Source organism: Suncus etruscus, chromosome X, assembly GCF_024139225.1.
Source record: "Suncus etruscus isolate mSunEtr1 chromosome X, mSunEtr1.pri.cur, whole genome shotgun sequence".
NCBI lineage: Eukaryota > Metazoa > Chordata > Mammalia > Eulipotyphla > Soricidae > Suncus > Suncus etruscus.
Window position 1 is genome coordinate 95,117,862 of NC_064868.1, and position 16,186 is coordinate 95,134,047.

Consider the following 16,186-nt stretch of genomic DNA (forward strand, 5'->3'; position numbering starts at 1 on the left):
ACCGGGATTCGAACCAACCTCCTTTGGTCCTGGATCAGCTGCTTGCAAGGCAAACGCCGCTGTGCTATCTCTCCAGGCCCTGAGCCACCTATTTCAAAGAAGGAAGCATTGCTCTTGGCCTGTTGCCCACTTTATCTTCACAAAAGTCCTTCTAGATGTCATGTTGAACCAATGTCACGAAGATGCTGACTAGCTGGCCCACTGGCCTGTGTCCTAAATGGTGGACAGACACTGCTCTCTTGTCCTAGGGCAGCCCACTCCAGTCTCTGAGCTGTGCACTCCAGATTCAGCCATTTCAGAATTCAAAAGGGGTACAGATAGGGCTTTGTTGGAATTCTCTCCACCCCCACAGACTTTGAGCCCTGATAATATCCGCACAACAAATTCTTGTATCACCATCTGATTCCAGAACACATGTGCTATGGGCCAGCTTTTACCCTTGACTTCACCCCCAGCCCCACTGTGCCCAGCTCAAAGTCCAGTGTCTGGGTGACTCCGGACTCTCTCTGATCTGAGTGTGATTGCTTTGTGCAAGTGACCTATACCATCAAACCAGTTGTCTGCTCTAACCCCTACTTCCTGCCCCACCCCTGCCCTGTTCAACAATGAAGCAGGAGAAGCAGCAGCAGCAACACGTTCACTTGGAAAGATGAAGAGTGGGAGAGTGGGACACTCAAAAGACTCTGCGTTGTATGACTCTTGGGACCCTGGTCAGTGTTCTAAGAGGTTCTCCTGGCCCCTTATACTCCCCACCCCACTCCAGGACATGCTTTATGGCCATTATTTTTTGCATCTAAAACAGATGCTTGAGTAGGATATGCTAAGGTCTTTCTTTGGATCTCCTTTGGAAGATCAAATGCTATTTAAGGCTCAGTAAATCAACAGTGAATCAAACACGATTTCATTAGCAATAAGCTTCTCTCCAAAAACGTAGCTAACTTAGAATCTGTTTGCCTGCTCTCAATTATGCTTCTGTGCTAGTAACAAAATTTAAGGTTGTTTCTTACATGCATTCTACATGTTTTTCTATTTCTTTTTGATCTCCCAAGTGACTAGTGCTCATGTCCAATAGTGTTGGCAGTTAAATTTGAGGGATCAAGGGTGTGGTGCTGTTTGGGGCCTGAAGTGTAAGAGATTGCCCTGATTACTCTGGCTATATCCAAGGACTTCTAGGGCCACATGTAGTGATGCTCAGGAGACCATGAGGTGCCAAGGATTGACTCGGGGTTGCCTGCATGTCAGGCATGTGCTTTAACTCCTGTGCTCTCTATTGGGTACTTGAAGTGTACATCTTCATCTTGAGAAGAGGCCCCAAGAGCCAACCCAGACCCATCTGATCTTGGCCCCTAGCAACTTTATGAGTCAGGGAATTCCAAACAGGCCTTTAATCCCTTACACACTTTCTGCGACTCTCCTCCATGGACTCTCAACTCTATTGATTTCTTGTGGTTTTCCTGTCTCTAGTGGCAAGTACAGATGGGAAGGTAGTCACTGTTTGATAAATACTTTTTTGAAGCTAAAAGTTTCAACTGCTTTAGGTATGCATGATTATTTTAACCATTTTAAGAATATTTTTTGGGCCAAAGAGATACCAAGGAGGTAGGGCATTTGCCTTGCATGCAGAAGGACGGTGGTTAGAATCCCGGCATACAATATGATCCCCCGAGCCTTCTGGGGGTGATGTCTGAGCATAGAGCCAGGAGTAACCCCTGAGCATCATAGGGTGTGGCCCAAAAACAAAAAAATTAATATTTTTGGTTTTCTATCATTTGCATACATAAATGTTTTGTTCAATTATCAGGCAACTGAAAACAGTTAACATGTTTTTAATGAAAGAAATTTCGGGAACTGTGAGGGGAAAGAGATTCAAAAGGGAATACAGCAGACCCAGAACCATAAGGCATATAGAAGAAAACATAAGTAAAAACACTCCATGACATTGAGACTAAAGGCATCTTCAAGGAGGAAACATCACTGTCCAAACAAGTGGGAGAATAGACAGACTGCTTTATATTAAACTGAGAAGCTTCTGCACCTCAAAGGAAATAGTGATTAGGACACAAAGGCCACCCACAGAATGGATGAAACTATTGACCCATCAGATAAGGGGCTAATATCTATGATATACAAGATACTGACAGAACTTAACAAGAAAAAAATATAACCTCACAAAAAATGGGAAGAAGAAATGAACAGACATTTCCTCAGAGAAGAAATAAAGATGGCCAAAAGGCACATGAAAAAATGCTCTACATCATTAATCATCAGGGAGATGCAAATAAAAAAATAATGAGATAACATCTCATGCCACAGAGACTGGCACACATCACAAAGAACAAGAAAAATCAGTGCTGGTGGGGATGTGGGGAGAAAGGAACTATTTTTACTGTTGGTGGGAATGCTATATCGTCCGGCCTGTCAGGAAAACAATATGGATATTCCTTAAAAAACTGGAAATTGAGCTCCCATATGATCCAGCAATACCACTCCTCGGGATATACCCTAGGAACACAAAAACACAATACAAAAATGCCTTCTGCACACCTTTATTCATTGTAGAACTATTTACAATAGCCAGAATCTAGGAACAACCCTGATCCCTGACAACAGATGAGTGGGTAAAGAAGTTGTGGTGCATATACAAAATGGAATACTATGCAGCCACCAGGAAAAAAATGAAATTTTACTATATATGGATGGACATAGAGACTATTATGCTGGGTAAAATAAGTCAGAGGGAGACACAAAATTGTTTCACTTATCTGTGGGATTTAATAAAAATAAAGGACAGAATTATACTTATCCAGAGATAATAGAGATGAGGACTGAAAGGACTAGCCCACAATATGAAGCTTATCAAAGAGTGGTGAGTGCAGTTAGAGAAATAACTACATTAACAACTATCATGACAATGGTAGTGAGTGAGAGAAATAGAATAACCATCTCAAATAAGGGCAGGGGGTGGGAGAGGAGAGAAATGGGGGGCATTGGTGGCAGGAATGTTGCACTGGTGAAGGGGGGTGTACTTTTTATGACTGAAACCCAACTATGAACATGTTTTAAGCATGGTACTTAAATAAAGATATTACTATATTTAAAAACTAAAGAAGATAAGAATTTAACTTCTAAAACAAACAAGAAAACAAAAGAGAACACTGGCTTCTCCAGGGAGGACAAAAGCTAATAATATTAAGTTCATGGGGCAGGGGCGGTGGTGCAAAGCGGTAAGGGGTTTGCCTTGCCAGTGCTAGCCTAGGACAGACTGGGGTTTGATCCTCCGGTGTCCATATGGTTCCTCAAGCCAGGAGCAATTTCCGAGTGCATAGCCAGGAGTAACCCCTGAGTGTCACCAGGTGAGGCCAAAATATATATTAAGTTCACTTTACTTATTTATTTATTTATTTTTGAGCCACACACGGCGATTCTCAGGGCTTACTTCTGGCCCTGTATTCAGGAATCCCTCCTGGCAGACTCAAAGAACTCTATGGGGTGTTGGGTAAGGCAAGTGTCCTCCCCACTGTGCTATTGTGAAAGCTCCATTGAGTGATTTATTAAAATTAACGCTATGGAAACTCAGCCAGCTGCCAACTAGCTCCCAAAGCAAAAAGACAGATTCCCTGCCCACCTTGCCTCAGCCTGAGAAGAAGCTGCCACTGCTGCTGCTACTGATTTGCTCTCGGCAGCCCCATTCCCCCCACCTCCCTTCACTATGGACTGTTGCTTACTTGCTACCAAATTCGGTTTCTGAAAAGTTCCCAGCTCAAGGACATTTCCTGATATGTGACTGCTTGGGAGCCATTTTTCAGACTCCACAAAAACATGTTACAGGCTGAAGCTGTGCTCCAGATTTTATCATACCCTCCTAGACTATTTTAAAAGACTTAAAAGGACATGTATATCTCCTTCAAATATTTCTTTAGACATATTTCCTTAATAGGTACAATTCTTATCGTCTATCTTCTTATGTAGTGTCAGATTTTCCCATTCCTTTTTTGGATCTATTTAGTAGTAAATTATAGTAAATAATTACTTGTGCTCTGAGTAAATGTTAAAACCAGGATATTGGGATTGTTTTACTTGGGTTTTTTTTTCTGGTTTTTGGGTCACATCCAGCAGTGCTCGGGGGTTACTTCTGGCTCTACGCTCAGAAATTGGTCCTGGCAGGCTTGGGGGACCATATGGGATGCCAGAATTCGAACCACCATCCTTCTGCATGCAAGGCAAACACCTTACCTCCATGATATCTCTCTGGCCCCTTGACTTGTTATTTTTACCCCCATATGTACCAGTAGTACATGAGGCATTGTTCCTTTTTGTATAGGCATATTAAAATGGGGTAATGGAAACAAGCTCTTATCTAATATTAGATATCTAATCAATATCTAAACACATAAATTTTATATTGCTGTGGGGCCTTACACCCGAACACCTGTAATTAGGCTTGGCCTCCAAAAGATTGGACATTGACCATTCATCCCTGAAGCTTGGATCCCATTTATGGAATCAGTATGATTTTCTACACCAGCATCAAGAATCGATCTTCTACCTAATGCTGCCCTGGCATTGACTTGCTCCAGAATGGGTTCATATGACATCTTGACGACTTGGTTATAGCAACAACTTGCTTTCAGGGCAGGGCTCCCAGCATTGCTACCTAATGGTGAGATGAAACCATAAGATGCTCATGTCACCCTGACTTCAACATAGGTTATGTAAAAAAACCAGGATCTCTAACTACAGAAACCTGACCATGACAACCGTGATTGTGAAGAACTTTTACTGGGACCACAGAGAAAGACTTTGGGGTTAGACAACTTAGTATGCCTGGAGCCTATAGTTGGTCTTATGCCAGGATGCTTCATGGGTAATGTCTCCCTGTTTTTAGGCCAAAGGTTTTTCCTTTCTGTTTCCCCATATTTTGCAGTCCCTATGCAAAACAAATAAACAAAAACTGCCACACATTTTTAATTGGATTTTAAAAATTTTTTATCTTTTAAATTGAGGCTCCCACCTTTTTCTAACCTTGGTACATGGATTGCTTTATTTTACCACATATTCCCTCATTTTTATTTTTTATTTTTTTAATTTTGTGTCACATCCAGTGACATTCAGGGGTTACTCCTGGCTCTGTGCTCAGAAATTGCTCCTGTAGGCTCGGGGGACCATATGGGATGCCAGAAATCATCAACCCAGGGTCCATTCAGGGTTGGCCGCATGCAAAGCAAATGCCTTACCACTGTGTTATTACTCTGCCCCCTTCCACAATTTTCTATAAAACTAAGAAAAAAGGATCAAATAAAGGCTGGGGGCCAGGGACCAAGTGATCTTGGATGCATTGGTGGAGAAATAAATAAGGACAGAACTAAATATCCATGCCAAAGTCAATGATAACAGAATCAAGGGACATAAACTTTAACAATCTAAACTTAAAGGGGCCTGTTATACTGGCAGGCCAGGGGGGAAAAGGGTGGTGGTATAGGATGCACTCTGGGGCTATTGTTGGAGGGAGGTTGACACTGGTGGTGGGAAGGGCCCTGACTCATTGTATATCTCAAATTCAACTATGAAAGATGCTGTTGATCATAATTGTTTCAATAAAATAAAATTAAAAGAAACATTTGGATAGCAGCCCTTGATGCAGTTGAGAAATATATTTATGATTTGCCACATCTTTCTTTCCTTTTCTTCTTCTTTTTTTGTTTTTGGGTCACACCAGGCAGTGCTCAGGGGTTACTCCTGGCTCTATGCTCAGAAATCACTCCTTACAGGCACCGGAAATCATATGGGATGCCAGGATTTGAACCACTGTCCTTCTGCATGCAAGGCAAATGCCTTACCTCCAGGCTATCTCTCCAACCTCGATTTACCACATCTTAATGACTATAATGACTATTCATTTTTGATTGAATCACAATGAAAATAAAAGTTAAAAAGAGTTAAAAAAATTAACTCTATGGAGCAAAAGAATAGTGAGGAGGGCATTTGACTTAAATGTGGCCAACCCAGGCTTGATCCTGGGCATTCCATTTGATCCCCCAAGACAGGAGTAAATCCTGAATGCAGAGCCAGGTGTAATCTCTGAGTATAGCCCAGTGTGCCTCCCCATTCTCTGTAAACACTCGTTTTAAAATGGTACCTGTATATAATGGTCCCGAATGGAACAGAGTGGGAGGAACAGAAAGACAGGCAGACAGAAAGACAGGCAGAAAGAACAGACAGACAGGCACTGAGAAAGCCCTGCTTTGCTGAATGACACCTGGGTTTGAGCCCTGGGACAACAAAAACAAAACAAATAAAACAAAAAACAACAAAGCAAAAGAAATAGGAGGTAACTTCCCAGAAAGTAACATGTGTTGCAAAGATGTAGAATTCCCCACCCCAGAAAACCCCTTCATTCTGGACATGCAGCCTGATGAGGAGCCTGAAGTTCTTTCCCTGTCCTGTCTCCTCCCCCATCAGCAGCTTACGTGAGGCAGCAAAAATATCCCAGGATTGTGGAGGAGATCAGAAATGCATAAATGGCGACTGGAGGGACCGAGATCTTAATGAGATACTCCATATACTCTTTAAAGTCATTCCACCATGATTTCAGCTTTTCTGTAGAGAGAGTACAGGTTTGTAAGGAGATGCCAATTGCAAGGAGCCTGGCATTGGAATGCTGGATACCTTCACACTGCTTTCCTAGATACATATAACGCTTGAAGGGGCTGCCCAGAGCCTAGATTCTTTTCTTTGTTGTTGTTGGTTTGGTATGGGGACTACTCCCATCTTAGTGTTCTGGGGACCATGTGGTATCACATAGAATCCATAGTTCCCACATGCAAAGCATGTGGCCCAGCTATTTGAGCTAACTCCTGAAGCCCAGAGCCCATATCCTTAATTGCAGATACAAAAAGAAATATCCTCAGATGGATTTTAAGTGTAATTTTATCAATGATGGCAGCCCTGATCTCTTCATGAATAAATGAGAAACTTGGTGAGAGAGGAGGAAGAATCTAGAAGATTCTAGAGAAGAGCAATGTTACTACCTACAGGCCATGTGGGACACTTGTAGGAGGCAGAGGACAGGAAGTGCACCCAGAAAGGGATGAAACTGGCCCTCAGGAGCTTCTGGAAGAGAAACCACTAGGCTCCCTGCAGAAGGGACTGCAGAGGGGGTGTTGCGACTTTAGAGCCATTGCTCTAGGAAATGAGGAGTGAAGGGATTCCAGATCCTGGAAAGAGACATGGGAACAGTTCAAGCAGTGCATGTTGGGGTTCCCAAGATGCAGGGTCAGTGGGTCATCAGGGTTATCTTGACTGCCACTTCCTTTCTCGGGTCTTCCCTGCCCTCTCCTCCAAAACATTAGTCAGCCCTTTTTCCCCAGGAGCCTTTGTCAGATCGGTTGATTTCTATGGCTTGGGCTGCACCTCTGCAAACGCCTGTCCATGTCATTCTGCAAAGGATGCTAAAGTCAGGTCATGCCTGACTAGTCTCTTGCAAACTTTGTTTAGCATAAGAACAGGTCTCCCAGACCTAAGGCTTACTGTTTTTTCTCAGCTCTGATACCCTCACCTTACCATAATAGCAACACACCTATTGCAAATGCTTTCCTGCCAGCATTTTTTTCAGTGTCAAGGTCAGAGGCAAAGTTTAGATTTTCATTGTCCATTAAGACGAAGGTCAGAGGGCATAGCAGAAGAGCCATGCTCAACAGCTTGGAGACATACATGGCAGTCTTCTCCTGGCTCTCCTCTTGACTTGGTCCAAAGCAGCTACGTCTGAAAGCTTAGAAAATGGTGCTTTTATTTTTATTACAGAAAGCCTTCTCACTTTATCTAAACACAAGAGTCATTCTCCAGTTGACCCTGCTGAATCTCAACACTGCTTTTTGTTTTCCCCTTCATCAAAACAAAACAAAAAATGTGCTATATTCAATTTAGTCAGATACAAGACAATTCCCGCCTAAATACCACCCCATGCCAGGAGCACAAACTTTGGGTTCATTGGACCAAACCCTATGATTATCCCTGACTCCTCTTTTCTCTTCACTTCTTTTTTTTTGGTTTTTGGGCCACACCCTGTGACGCTCAGGGGTTACTCCTGGCTATGCGCTCAGAAGTTGCTCCTGGCTTCTTGGGGGACCATATGGGACGCCGGGGGATCGAACCGCGGTCCGTCCTAGGCTAGCGCAGGCAAGGCAGGCACCTTACCTCCAGCGCCACCGCCCGGCCCCTCTCTTCACTTCTTAATCCACACAAAAGGTCTACAACATGGACCCATAACCCTGCCACTTCTCACCATCCTCACTACTGCCTACCATATCTCTTCTCCCTGCCTCTATCTCTGCATCTCTCCAGACACTTCTTCAGAGAGAGAGAGAGAGAGAGGAGTTAAAAGACTCCTTGGTTAAAGGTCTTTTACCATGTTCTCCTTACATCTTTGATGTTGTCTTTATCCCTTTACATCACCTCACTGGCCTTCAATGACCCAGAAATGGGCTGAGCTCACTTTTGCACTTGTTCTCTGGCAGAGGACCATATCCTCCCCATGCACGCTCATTATCTCACCTTATTTAGGTGTTCTAATATTATTTTATCAATGAGTTTGCTTTTATTTAAATGGTATACTTCTCTATGTGTTCACTTTTAATTGTAACTCTCTAGTACCACCAGGTCTAGTACTACTACTCTCAACAAATGTGTTAAATGAAGTTGGGGCATCCAGCCATTATGACATTGAGACAATGTACATAAAGAAAAGGCAAGAAAATGGCATTTACTCTGGATCTGATCATTTCGAGTCAATAGCCAACAGTTCTATCTGCTCACCTCTGAACTACTTGGTTATGAAAAAGGTAACCACCTACCCAAGCCATTGCAACATGGGCTTACTATTATTTTGGGTTTGGGTGAAGGCCACACCTGGCATGGCTCAAAGTTTACTACTGGACTTGTGCTCAGGAATCATTCCTGGGAGTGCTCTGGGGACAATATGTAGGGCTGGGGATGGAATCCATGTTGTCCATGTGCAAGGCAAGTGCTTTGCCTGCTGTACTATCTCTCTGACATGGGTTTACTATTACTTAAGATGTTTATAATTGATTGATAGACTCAGGGCTGGAAAAGTGTAAAGCATACATGTTTGCTTTACATGTAGCTCACCCTGGTTTGATCTCAAGCACCACATCTTCCCCCCAAACACCACTGGGACTGTGTTCCCCCAAGCACAGACCTGAGATAACTCAAACACCCTCCCAATACAGTTCTGATCACCTTATTCACTGTTTGACAGGGCTTAAAGAAATGCATGTGTGGGGGAAGCCACTGACCTGAAAACTGACGATATGAAGAAAACCAAAGGAGTGATGGGCTCAGGCTTCAGAACTTGACAGATGCTGGGAAAGGCCAGCTCCCCACTACAACTGAGCAGTGCTTTATGATGTCACCCATGACATCATAAAGTGAGTATTGGCCCCAGTGCCTCTCCTATGCATACTTAGAAATTTGGCTTATCTATCTTTTCTGTCTATGATACATATCTGTGCTGGTAGTCAAACAGCATCCTCACAGGAACTCTGAATCAGGCACTTAAGGTTGAAGCATTCTGAAACAAACACTGTATATACCTTGCTCGTAGGCCTATGCTCTATAGATATGCTGTCTACTAGTTTCCAGTATCTGTATAAGGTTTGGCTAAAGGATCAATGAGGCACTTCATATTCATGGGGAAAGAAATCGTTTTTGCCAGGATGTTGAGATGATTGTCTGTTCGTTCCACTGTTCTAAGTTGATATACCCATACATGAAAATAAACTCTAAATGAAGAAAAATGAAACCATATACATACTAGAATAAACTGTGGTTAGTGGACAAAAAGGGGGTTTGAATGGTTGAACACCACATGGTCCCCTGAACACCTCTGGATTTGGCCCCAACTGATACAGATATTTTCATCATATCAGTATGAAAAAAGCTACTCTAAGCATGCTATAGAACTCAAAAACTCCAAAACTATATAAATTTATTATATGAAACTTTTTGTTTGTTTTGGACTACACCTGATGGTGATAAGGGCTTACTCCCGAATCTGTTCTCAGGATCACTTCAGATGAGATCTGGAACTATATGGAGTGCTAGTTTTCAAACCTGGGTTGACCATGTGCAAAGAAAGTGCCTTACCCACTGTACTATCTCTCTGGCCAATTAAAATGTAAAACTTTAAATGGCAAAATAGTGAAAAGAAGCATCAAAGATTAATGACAAATCAGGTCATATGTTTTATGAGATATACAATAGATAATAGGGTAAGAGGCAACATGCAAAGAGTTATTGAAAATCACATAGTAAAAAAAAGAAAATCACATGGTAATTCTTCCTCCATGATCATTACCTAACAGGTTTGCCTTATGAAGTTATGACTACACAACTCTAGTAGACAATGACAAATAGGTTTCTAAGATCTTTCTACTGCCAAATGCCCAAGAAAATTGCATGCACTTTGCATCTGTTTGTCAACTGTATAAGCTACAAATATTTTTGCCCACTTTGGGGGAAAACTGGAATCTAAACACAGTCAACATTTTCATTCTGGTTAGTGAATGTAGAATCTGTTTAAGGAATCTGTGCATGACAAAAGACCATTATCTCCCATAATGCTGCTTTTGTTCTGTTTTGTGGGGGGAGGAAGCTTTACTTTTATGGTTTTGAGGAAGGGCACACCTGGTAGTTCTCAGGGCTTATTTCTGACATGATCAGTAATCACTCTTGGCAGTGCTCAGGGGACCATACACAGTGCCAGGTACTGAACCACAGTCAGCTGTGTGCAAGGCAAGTACCTTAATCCTTGTACTCTGTCTGGCCACACCACAAAGTTTTATTATTTACTATTCATAGAACTTGAACTCATCTGGAACTGATTTTTTTTACTTTAGTAGAGTGTAAGGAAGGGCTTAAGTTTCACCGTTTCATATGGATTCCAGGTTGACTCAGGTGGATTCCAGATAGACTCCTCTAGAGAACAACTTTTTAGGCAGAAATCAAGTATTCACATAATGTATGATCACATATATGTAGGTCTACTTCTGGACTCTAATATGTTCTATTGGCCTGTTGTTTATCCATGAACTGATACCATATTTTGATATTTATTATGAATTTATTTAATATAAGTAATAGTTTGGACTTTCACATTTCCACATGCTTGAATTCAACAAGAAAAACATTATGCTAGAATCTATACTAAGATTGTGTTGAGTCTAGAGATCAATTTGAGAATTAAGGGCTGGAGAGATAGCATGGAGGTAGGGCATTTGCCTTGCATGCAGAAGGACAGTAGTTCAAATTCCGGCATCCCATATGGTCCCCTGAGCCTGCCAGGAGCGATTTCTGAGCATAGAGCCAGGAGTAGCCTCTGAACACTGCCGGGTGTGGCCCAGAAACAAACAAAAAATTTGAGAATTGATATATCTCTATAATACTAGAAATTCCCATCATTGAATATTGCATATCTCTTCAATTATTTAGATTGTTTGGGATGTTTCTCAATAAAATTTCCCATGGGTTTCATAACTTTCATTTCTAAGTATTTATTATTTCTGTTACTATAAATGCTACCTTAATATATTTATTTTGCTTCCTAACATTTTTACTGCTGCATACATATATAATTTTCATTCTAAAATAACTTATTAATTTGAGTAGCTTTGTCACAGACTTATTAGTCCTGACACTAAGGAATCTTCTGAGGTCCCTTGAAAGGTGTATGCACAGAGTTGGCAATGGGAGACAGAGGCCAAAGATTAAAGTTGGGCTCAAGTTCTGTTCCATTTATTTAAAGCAAAAGATGAAAAACTTATACTCAATTTCTTGGCAAGGCATATTTTCAGACAAAACTAATTTACAAAAAAACACAAGGGCAAATTGTTCAAGGCATTTTCTGACGCAGGGAAGTTTTACACTCTTGAGCCACTTTTACTATCTGAGGTTTTTAGTTTAGCAAGGTCAGTTCCCAGTGACTGATGTTATTTATTGTTTTAGCCTTATTTCAGTTCATGCATTCTGAACTGGGGCCTGAAATGTTAACCCTTGATATGACTGCATGTAGGCTAACAGCTAAGCTGGAGTTGAGAGTAGTAATTATTCTCTAAGACTAGAGAATACTTGAATCTATGCAAAAGTTCCTAAAAAGGTGTGTTGATTTAAATCTGAGTAATCTTTAATAGAGGTTCTAAGAAAAGTAATAATTATTCTGTAAGACTAGATAAAGAATACTTGAATCACACAGATGTTAAATCTGAGTAATCTTTAGCATGTTAGCTGAAGTAATGTCTCAAATAATATTTATGCTATATTCCCCTTTTTTTACTGAATGCCTCACGAAAGGCAACCAAGGTTTTTTCAAAGCCCCAATGCCTGTGAATATAAGTTATTCTCCAAGAATCCTTTCTTAAAGGTGCTTTTCAAATGGCCTCTCTGTGAGTACAGGCAGCTTTGAAAAGTTCCTTCAATAGCAGACAGATTTGTAGTTGTAGTAGCTACCTCCCTCAGGTATCTAAGGCATATTCAAACTTGGTGCCTTCTTAGTTCTCAGGATCGGTTTACGCAGGGAATGATGTAGCATAGCTTATCTGTAGATTTTGAATTTTCAACATATACAGCCATTTGAATCTAAAAACAATAGCAATCTTATTTCTTTGTTTAAAACTCTTATGCAGCATTGAGCGACTTAATGTTGTTAAGATGGTGATACATCTCCCTGGCTAGAGATAAGCTTATTTTAATATGTAGTTTCCAGACCATAGTTGGGGGGGGCATACCCAGCAGTGCTCAGGGATTACTTCTGGCTCTGCTCAGAAATTACTCCTGGTAGGCTTGAGGGACAATATGATAAGCCAGGGATTCAACCTGGATCAGCTGCATGCAAAGCAAAATCCCTACCTGCTGTGCTATCACTCCAGCCCCAAGATTTTTGAGTTTGAGTTGTTTGATAAAATGTTGGTGACTAAATTTCATTTATTTGCTTAAAGTTCTAAAATCCATTTGTCAGAGGTGAGTGAATCTTCTCATTCACCTGGTAATTAATGTGCTATGATCTCAGCAATCTTCCACAGGCCTCAAGCAGCATTATTAAATGGCAGTTCTTTCTGGAGTTAGCAACTGTAGCTTCCAATAGACAGGACACAATCTCATTCTTCACATCAGCCTGGGAATTGAACATTGGCCTCAGGCTAGACTTTGTTCTTGTTGAAGATTTCATTCTTTTGATGGCTATTTTTTCATCTCAAAACAATTTTCTTCCATTGTTGCATTTGATGGCATTCACTCTGGCACTTTTGCTAGCAGCCTCTCTGTTTATGTGATAAGCACAGGACACCTGAGATTGACCCTCTGAACACATTTGTGAGCCCAGCTTGGTCAGAGTAGGTGCTGTGTACACAAAGGCTGTCTGTGTTGACGAAACCCGACTGACCAGCTCTGCATTTCTCTGTCTCTTGTGACACCAGCTCTCCCAGGACCAAGGCAGCATTTCAAGTCCTCTTTACTAGATGTCTCATAATGAAATCACTTTGTAGTCTGAGTTAAGAGTAATCTGATTTCTAACCCGCTCACTGGGTTTTCTCTAGTGTCCATCCTATTTGTTAATATCAGTGTTTAAATGTGCTTAATTTTAGAGACAAAACATGGCTTTCAAAGGCACTTATTTGTATGTGTCAATGTTTATTGAACAATTGAGCAGACTATCAGTAAGACAAAAGGATGTGTTCCCTGATCACAAGAGAAACAAAGATGTGGCAGTCACTGGAAAAGCATGATAAACACAATCCTGAAATTGTTAGGCTGGACACCCTTTCACAGGAAGCAAACTGTGTTGTCTTTTGGACTAACTTCTCTATAGGATACCAAGCAGAACAAGTGAGTGGTTTCTGTCAAACAGCCTGTGGATCACAGACTCTCACAAGACTACAAACCATCAGGTGGTTTGTAGCCTCCCTATCCCCAGGTCAGATTAGGGTGAAGCAGGATTCATAGACAATATTCTAGCAAAGAACGACCAATGAGACTGTTCTCTGGATTTCTCTGAGGTGCTGGTAATTTTCTTAGGCTAAGAATGCCAGTTATTCAGTTCAGGTCACAAATTTGGGATTGTGCCTCCCCTTGCTCCCTGATACAGCTTGGTAGATAGCCTTGGCAGTGTGTTAGTTTAAGGGTCAGAAGCAGCAGCCTCTGACAATAAAAAATGATGACCTTTGGAAGTCCATTATGATAGTTTAGTTTCTGTCACCATACACTTGCGATGGTGGTTTGGGCCACATCCTGTGCTACTCAGAGGTTCTTCCTGTCTCTGCACTCAGGAATCACTCCTGGCGATACTCAGGGACCCTCTGGGCTGCTGGAGATTGAACCAGGGTGGGCAAATGCCTTACCTGCTATCTCATCTGGGGACATTATCATTTTGTAGTAAAGCCTCTAATGCCCGTGAATTTGCATTACAGCAGGGGGCTTTCTTGCAGTATTTTCATAAGACAATGGTGTCGAAAGGCACTTCCCAAGCATATGGATTCCGAGGGTACTGGAATTTCAAGGGTCTGAGGGTGGATGTCTTGAGCTGCACAGAGATAGAGCTCCCCAGTGTTTTGAGCTCACCTGCTCCATGAAAGTTAAAGGTGAAACTTATCTATGCATAACATAAGGAAGTAAAAATCAGATATCATGCAGCAGTTCTTATCTCCATTGAGCAGATGAGCACAGTGACTAAGTTTGGCCTAGGAGATATGGTGGGGGGAATCCCAAGATGTGAGTCTCCACACTGGGCCCTAACAGAGCATGGAGACTTTTCTTGGCCGGGGTTGAAGTTGAATTTGAAACGTTGTATATCCTGAATCTCCCTGGCTTCTGTAGGGATAGTAGCATCAGAGGCCAAGGAGTCTCCTCTCCTGGTCTACAGGTAGGATGGGTCCAAGGCAGCATGAATGGGTTTCTGAACTTTGTGGACCACTTTTGTTGGGGACCTAGGCTGGGTCTGCTAGGCGGCTGTACAGCCTAGCAGCTCAAGTCGCAGCGCAATGTTCTGAGCCCAGCTCTGAGGATGCACCCGGAGGAAGCGGGTCAGCAGTGGCGTGTCCAGAGAGTTCATCACAGCCGTGGTGGCGTCGTCATTGCCCTGAAAAACCTCCAACCGGAAAGACATTATTAGTAGTGGAACAGGAAAACTCTCCCTGGCACAAACCTGCATCTCTTCGGCATTCCTTCATTCAGGCCTGCGGGGACGGTGACCAGAGTGCCCACCACCATCTGGAATGTGCACCCCCACTGCCCCAGGTCTCTGCACATAGGCAGCTTTGCTGCCAGGATACAGAGTGGTGGCACTGCTCAGGCCTCTCATCCTTTGCTGCTGCAGGAGCCCCACAGTGAGCACTGCCTAGCACCTTGGGCCAAGTATACAGCTTTCTCTCCTGGTGGGGGTGGGGGGCAAAATGGTGTTTAAAGCAGCCCTAAACTTGGATGCAGAACAGAGAAGACAGAGGAAGCCTCTGGCCACAGTGGGTGCTGGGTGCTGGCCTCAGCTTGGCCCCAAGGTACCTCATTATCTAACCCTCCTGCCACCCTCCGGGACTGGTCTTCAGCAGGAAGCTGACTATGAGGCAGGGGTTGGGCTACATTAGGGAAGGGAACTCTAGATAATGGGGAAGAGAGGAAAGGTGCCTGCAAGGGTAGGGTTGGGTGGTGGAGAGAGGGAGATTGGGGATCTGGTGGAGGGTAGTAGACACCGGGGAAGGGATTGGTATTGGAACAATGTATGTCTGTAACTCAATCACATATATCTTTGTAACTTTGAAATTCATGTTGATTCAATAAAAAAGAAAAAAATTAAGAAGGGGCCAGAGTAATAGTACAGCATGCTGGGCCTTTGCCTTGCACATGGCTAACCTGAATTCAATCCCCAGCATTTTATAGGGTTTTCTGAGCTCATCAGGGGTTATTTATGAGTGCATAGCCAGGAGTAACTCCTGAGTACTGCTGGGTGTGACCCCAAAACTTAGCAAAAGGAAAATTTTAAGACATTAGGAGGAAGGATTAAAAAAAGAAAATCCTGGGGCCAGAGAGATAGGATGGATGTAGGGTGTTTGCCTTGCATGCCGAAGGACGGTGGTTCAAATCCTGGCATCCCATATGGTCCCCTGAGCCTGCCAGGAGATATTTCTGA

At 42.5% G+C, this 16,186-nt stretch overlaps 1 protein-coding gene across 1 annotated transcript in view; it reads right to left on the bottom strand.

The window, feature by feature from the left end:
• Positions 1–14,056: 14,056 nt before the first annotated feature.
• The window catches only part of F8 (coagulation factor VIII), a 120,640-nt gene continuing 118,510 nt past the window's right edge, over positions 14,057–16,186 (bottom strand). The window contains exon 26 of the mRNA XM_049766654.1: positions 14,057–15,151. Coding sequence (XP_049622611.1) covers positions 15,005–15,151 — 147 coding nt within the window. The 3' untranslated portion in view covers positions 14,057–15,004. The remainder of the gene's footprint in view (positions 15,152–16,186) is intronic.